Source organism: Protomyctophum parallelum (genome assembly GCF_964188405.1).
Source record: "Protomyctophum parallelum genome assembly, chromosome: 15".
Classification (NCBI taxonomy): Eukaryota; Metazoa; Chordata; class Actinopteri; order Myctophiformes; family Myctophidae; genus Protomyctophum; species Protomyctophum parallelum.
The window spans coordinates 30,257,403-30,264,408 of NC_139710.1; the positions used below are offsets into that span (position 1 = coordinate 30,257,403).

General features: G+C 49.2%; 1 protein-coding gene across 1 annotated transcript in view; it reads left to right on the forward strand.

Moving 5' to 3' along the window:
- Nucleotides 1–3,453: 3,453 nt before the first annotated feature.
- LOC310872465 (dynamin-1-like) overlaps nucleotides 3,454–7,006 on the forward strand; it is a gene marked incomplete at both ends in the record, with an annotated part of 31,264 nt that continues 27,711 nt past the window's right edge. The window contains 3 exon segments of the mRNA XM_083784362.1: nucleotides 3,454–3,614; nucleotides 5,836–5,909; nucleotides 6,716–6,865. Of these exon segments, the coding sequence (XP_083640488.1) occupies nucleotides 3,454–3,614; nucleotides 5,836–5,909; nucleotides 6,716–6,865 (385 nt within the window).

Consider the following 7,006-nt stretch of genomic DNA (forward strand, 5'->3'; position numbering starts at 1 on the left):
TCATCAGAATGTTACATGAACTGTAATATTTACTAGCCTTAAGAAGAATAAGTAGTTAATCGTGTATTGTCAATTTTTCTACTAGTCCGGCAGCCGAGGTGGACGGGTGGGAAATTTGGTATATAGTCTTTTTTTATTGGCCTAAAATATTGTCTATATAGTATATACATACATTCATGGTCTACTTGCTGACCGGCTGTTAGTATTGGGCAATTGTTTATAGGGGTTTCTTGTGACCCTGCCGTTAACATCCTATGGCAGGCCAAAATGTCAAACTTTCCTTTTGCTTTAAGTACCATGTGACGTGTCAAACTAGGTTGTTTTGATGATTCTGAATCCATTCCAAGCATTAGTTTTGCACAAAAGACACTCCTTGGGCGAAAAAACGGCCATAGACATGACAAATGTGATGAGGTCAGCACATTTTGGGCAAGTGGCTATGGCTGCTTAGAAAATAATTGTGCTATTTTATCATGATCATTAGTGAGGACCTATTATTATATGAAGATATAGGTTGAAAAGTGGTCCTTTGAAGGCTCATTCATACTCCAGTTTAAGCGTTAAGGTATACTTGTTAACATGCTCTACACGTACACCACAGGTAGCTGCTGCCCCGTTGTAGATGACATGCTGAAGGATCATGACGCATCTGACCATCTGTTGCTGTCCGGAAGATTCCACCTAACTCCATTTTCAGGGGGGGGGGGGGGGGGGGGGGGTTTCTCCATAAATCGGTGCTATTGAACACCCTTTACGTCTGTGTTGGTCCAGACCCACAGGAACGCCCCGCGTCCGAAACGGCTGAGAAATGACAGAGTTACAGCACCATGTGGGGGTCCCCGGGGGGGGGGGGGTTCCAGACCCCCAGGGACACGCTCAGGGTGCCGGCCCGGTTCCGGCGAGCCGCCTCGCGTCCCAAACGGCTGAGAAATGACAGAGCTACCGTGTGGCAGTCCCTATACTGTACTGTACAGGCACACCCAAAATCATCATATATACAGTTAATACGTGCGTGTGTGTTCGTGTGTGCGTTAGGTTGCGCACAGGTGGTGGAAAACACCGCCACCCACCCCCCCTCAAGGACAGGGTCAGGGGTCACCTGACCTCACTTTGAGAACTGGTGACCTTTGCTCTGAGGAACAGTTGCTCTTTATGGTTTTGAATGGTGCTATAGCCACTCCTATAGACAGTAATGTGTGTCCCTGGCTGGCTGGCTGGGTCTGTCCGTCCAAGTACGGAAATAGCGTTTGTTGACCATCAAGTGTCACTGTTACGGAGACTGTCACAGACACACACACACACACATATATAGAGGCCAGGGAGGAGGGCTTGTGCAGTACAGTATACAGTACAGCATGAGTACAGTTTACTAGCACCACTCAGTTCAGGCGCGTCTGATTTTCCCTTCACACTAGCGTCACTGTCATTCAGGGGCGCTGATCTATAGGGGGTACCCTTGGTAAACCAGTTCAAATCACCCTGCCTCGACAATGCATAGGGATTTTTTTTTACATTACAGACTAGTCCCATGATTGATTGGTGGGGAGCGTGGGCTGGTGTCTGCCTGTCCTCACAGGTCAGAGGTCACACAACAATGGACCATTTATATTATGCACTCACACTCAGCTGAGCAGCACCCTGGGGCCCACAGGGACAAATTAGCCAGTGGGGCCGTGGCCCAGGGGCCCTTGGCTCTCAGGGGCCCTTCAGGGAAATTGGACCGTCGGGTACTAGGTTTGACACCCTGAAATGGGCCCTCCATTGGCCATTCATTTTGTTAAATTTCTGGGGGGCCCTGCGAAGATTACCGGGGCCCAGCGACCCCAAATTGAAGCCCTGTTCATGTTCATGGCATCAGAATCGATGTTAGCAGGGGCGACACGCTGTGACTGTGAGCTTGTAGATCAGCTATTTGGGCGTTTAGGGTTATGGGTTAAAAAATGGCAAGAAAATGTAAAATACATTTTAAGTGCCATTCATAAAATCGCTGTCCTAAAACGTAGGCCCTCACAAATATCGTGTGTATAATAATAATACATGCGTGTGGGGGCGTGTACGTGCATAATGTGTGTGTGATATATAGGCCTGCCTGCAGTCATAAGTGCATGTTGTGTGTGTGAAAAATAATTCCATCACACAGTGAGTGAGTGAGTGAGTGACACTCGATCCTGTAGGTTCACACTCTATAACATACGACGAATTAGACCGTTCCTCACCCAGGAGTCAGCCCAGCTCCTAATACAATTAGACCGTTCCTCACCCAGGAGTCAGCCCAGCTCCTAATCCAATTAGACCGTTCCTCACCCAGGAGTCAGTCAGTCAGCCCAGCTCCTAATCCAGACAACAGTCTTGTCAAAACTCGACTATTGTAACTCCCTCCGTACTGGCCTACTGGCATGTGCACTTAAGCCCCTCCAACGGATCCAAAATGCCGCAGCTCGCTTGGTCTTCAACCAGCCAAAATGTTCACATGTTTCCCCCTTCTCCGCTCCCTCCACTGGCTCCCGGTCGCTGCCCGCACAGAATACAAAACTCTGATGCTGGCATTCAAAGCAACCAAAGGCATATGGCTCCCCCATATCTTGCAAGTAGCCTATGATTGAACCCTACAAACCCTCCAGCGCACTCAGATCAGCCAACGCAGGGAAGCTGGAAGTACCCTCACTAAAAACGCCGGGACAACGCTCCACACGTCCCAAACTCTTCTCCCTTAATGGCTCCAAAACTGTGGAATGCACTTTCCATTGCAGTCAGAACTGCAGCATCACTCCCAATCTTCCGCCGTAGTCTGAAAACCCACCTTTTCAGACTCCATCATGGCCCATAGCACTTACCCCACCCCCTTAGATAGCATTTCTGTAGACTTAGATAGCACTTGATACAGACTTATAGCATGTTATGTAGACAGCACTATAATTGCATCGTATGTAGTCATAGCACGTCATAGTACATATGTATAGCATAGTATAGTATATTAGTATATATGTATAGTTTATATGTATAGTTCCATTATATAGATGTTCCACTGTTACTTTCTTAGCTTACGCATGTTTCATGATGAATGCTTTTTATGTGATGTATTCCCATGCTTTTTTGTTCTTGCTTAATGTAAATCGCTCTGGATTAAGAGCGTCTGCTAAATGCCTAAATTGTAAATTGAAGACATTCTGTTCTCTTGCTCCACTCTGTTGCTTTTGTCGCCCACCTGTGGCCAGATCCTGTCCGTGCACCCGCAGCCCCTCCCCTCCCTGCGCAGCGTGACCAGCAGGTCTGACATCAGCAACACCCGCAGTCTCTCTCTCTCTCTCTCTCCATCTCTCGCCTGAGTCGCCTCCCCACCAACCATTATACCATCGCTTCTCTCCTCTCGCTACATCTCTCTCTCGCTCTCTATCCGGCCAGGCAGGCATCCATTCACCCGTCCGTCCCTCCCATCACTCACCACCACTCATCATGGGGAACCGGGGCATGGAGGACCTCATCCCTCTGGTGAACCGCATGCAGGATGCCTTCTCGGCCATCGGCCAGAACGCGATGTTTGACCTGCCTCAGATCGCGGTGGTCGGCGGACAGTCGGCCGGGAAGAGCTCCGTGCTGGAGAATTTCGTCGGCAAGTGAGTGGTGCTGGTGGTTATTGTGTGTGGGGGGGGGGGGGGGGGGGGGTTTAATAGGGCTATTTTCATTCATCATCAGGGGATTCATGGCATTCTTCTTCTTCTTCTTCTTCTTAACTCCGCCCTGCGTGCAGATGTGAAGGTTAAATCCAGCATCTCTAGCTGCTGCTGCCTGCAGCTGTGCATTGAAGGAGGATGCAGCAGCAGCGATTTCGTCATCGATCGTGTTGTATAGGTTTCCATTTGGTTTGGGGATCCTGGAATGTGTTTGCTTGTTTGTTTGTTGAGGAGATCCGTTTTTAGCGCCCCCCCCCCCCCCCCCCCTCCACACACACGACACGGTGCCCCCATCCCCTACGACCCCCTTGAGGCTTGATGACATCATCCCGGTTCATTAGCTTGTCTTTATGTAACAGCACTAATAAACACAGGCTGTTGTCTTTTTTATCATGACACACCTCTCTCTCTCTCTCTCTCTCTCTCTCTCTCTCTCTCTCTCTCTCTCCCTCTCCTTCTCTCTCTCTCTCTCTCTCTCTCTCTCTCTCCCTCTCCTTCTCTCTCTCTCCATCAAGTGTCAATTGTGTGTATTTCAGACAGTCAGTCATTATTATTAGGAAGGAAGGTAAGCTTTTAAAGTAAACAAGCTTATATAGGATTACAACAGTGATTCAATGTTTTCACATCAGTGAAACAAATGCAAGATAGACGTATAGTAATGTTGTAATCTGCCTGAACAGGGGCTTATAGAGCGGCCACATGCATGCTATGTAGTGGTTTCCTGAGAAGACAGAAACGGAGATGACAGCAAGGTGCTGCTGCATGCTGACAACCAGCATGTGACAACGTGCTGGTTGCATGGTGGAAATGGACCAATGGCAAATAGTAAAATGGCACTATTTATATAGCGCCCATTATCCAAGGTGCTTTACATTACATTTTTACAGGAAACCGCCAAAAGCGCCAACCTGCACATCGGGAGCAATTTGGGGTTTTCCGTGTCATGTCATTGTTATTGCTCAAGGACACACCTCGACACTAACTCATAACTATGAGTTTTAAGATAATTGTAGTGGAGTGAAAGTGAACAGAAATGTCATTTCTATTCATAACGTTCTAAATAGTTAATCGCAATTATCAACCCATTCTGAACGGGAACCCATTTTGGACAGTGTGTGTCCAGTGGAAACCTCGTATGAATCTGATCTCAGGTCAGAATGGGTTAAGTGTGACAATAGAGGGTATGCTGCATGTGACATCATCATCATCATCATCATCATATCCGGAAGTTGTGCGGGAACGCCAAAGTGGAGTTGCAAAAAACTACTTTCTGGCCTTGACAGCCCATACTGTACATCCAAACAGAAAAGTCCTACCTGCTTGCATTAAACGCCATTAAACTCACTTTGCCACTCGATTCTGCCGATCGATTTGCCACTCGATTTCCCATTCACTTCATGCCTGCGCATACCCTCTGCTAATCGTCCACTTACATGTGTAATCATGACTGCCCTGCGCTGTGTGACTGCGCTGTGTGACTGTGCTGTGTGACTGCGCTGTGTGACTGTGCTGTGTGACTGCCCTGCTCTGTGTGACTGTGCTGTGTGACTGCGCTGTGTAACTGTGCTGTGTGACTGTGCTGTGTGACTGCACTGTATGACTGCCCTGCGCTGTGTGACTGCGCTGTGTGACTGCGCTGTGTGACTGCCCTGCGCTGTGTGACTACCCTGCGCTGTGTGACTGCCCTGCGCTGTGTGACTACCCTGCGCTGTGTGACTGCCCTGCGCTGTGTGACTGCCCTGCGCTGTGTGACTGCCCTGCGCTGTGTGACTGCGCTGTGTGACTGCCCTGCGCTGTGTGACTGCCCTGCGCTGTGTGACTGCGCTGTGTGACTGCCCTGCGCTGTGTGACTGCGCTGTTTGACTGCCCTGTGCTGTGTGACTGCCCTGCGCTGTGTGACTGCCCTGCGCTGTGTGACTGCCCTGCGCTGTGTGACTGCCCTGTGCTGTGTGACTGCGCTGTGTGACTGCCCTGCACTGTGTGACTGTGCTGTGTGACTGCCCTGCGCTGTGTGACTGCGCTGTGTGACTGCCCTGTGCTGTGTGACTGCGCTGTGTGACTGTGCTGTGTGACTGCGCTGTGTGACTGCCCTGCGCTGTGTGACTGCGCTGTGACTGCCCTAGCTGCGCTGTGTGTGTGATCCATGTTCTCTCCTCCCATGCAGGGACTTCCTGCCTCGTGGATCAGGCATCGTGACCCGCCGCCCCCTGGTGTTGCAACTCATCAACTGCCCCACAGGTACATCAAATACCGCTAGTTATACTTAGCCGACGTACGTGCAACTTAACCCAAGGCCTCCACCAAAGGCCCCCACCAAACAGTTTGGTGGGGGTTTTTTTATTTTCTTTTTTGGGGCCACCACAATGCTTTTCCAATGGGAGTCACGTGGTTTGATCAAACATTGGTGTTTGATTGCTGATTGCTGGTGGTGTTCTGCCCCTCCCCCCCCCATCAAACACAAATGTTTGGTCCAACCATGTGACTCCCATTGGAAAAGCATTGTGGTGGGCCCCAAAAAAAAGCGACCAAACATTTGCTTGATTGGTGTTTGGTACTGTACGTGTGAATGAGGCCTAAGACCTGAGGCCGTTTCTACTCATGCCTTCTAAATAATGTACTCATCCAGCGTAGCGAATGCCGGCGATAGTTCAGGTAGGTACGGAAGGCAGGAGGTGGAAACTGTTAACCTCACTCTTAACATTGATATACTGTATGGCCGCAGACTTCCGTCTGGAAATGTTTTGTGCCAGTAATCCCCAGAAGAGAACATTTGTGTTAAAAACTTCAAAATTATTCAAACCCTTTCTTGATTTTTCGCAAAAAAAGCTCAAGAATAGCAAATGTACAAGCTTGGATCGCGGCATGAAGTGATGCGCTATATGAGCTTGCACGTCTGCTAAGTTTGCATAGCCAACGCTAACATCTAAAATGACACAGATGCTTTGGTTGACACAAGAAATACGCAGCAATGCACGCCCAAATGCATGTGTGCGTGTTAATTTAATGAATGCATCAGGAGCATCGGTGTGTTGTGATTTGTGCAGAATACGCAGAGTTCCTCCACTGCAAAGGGAAGAAGTTCGTAGACTTCGAGGAAGTCCGCCAGGAGATTGAAGCCGAGACGGACAGAATCACCGGGCAGAACAAAGGAATCAGCCCCGTTCCCATCAACCTCCGAGTGTACTCTCCTAATGGTAACGCACGCACGCACTCACACACGCACGTGTGTGTTTAGGCCAACCCATTTTCTGTCCAGCTGGACAGTTCTATTTGTCACTGCATTTTGTGGGATGTGTGGATTATATACGCATCCCTATAGGCATGCACCGATATGG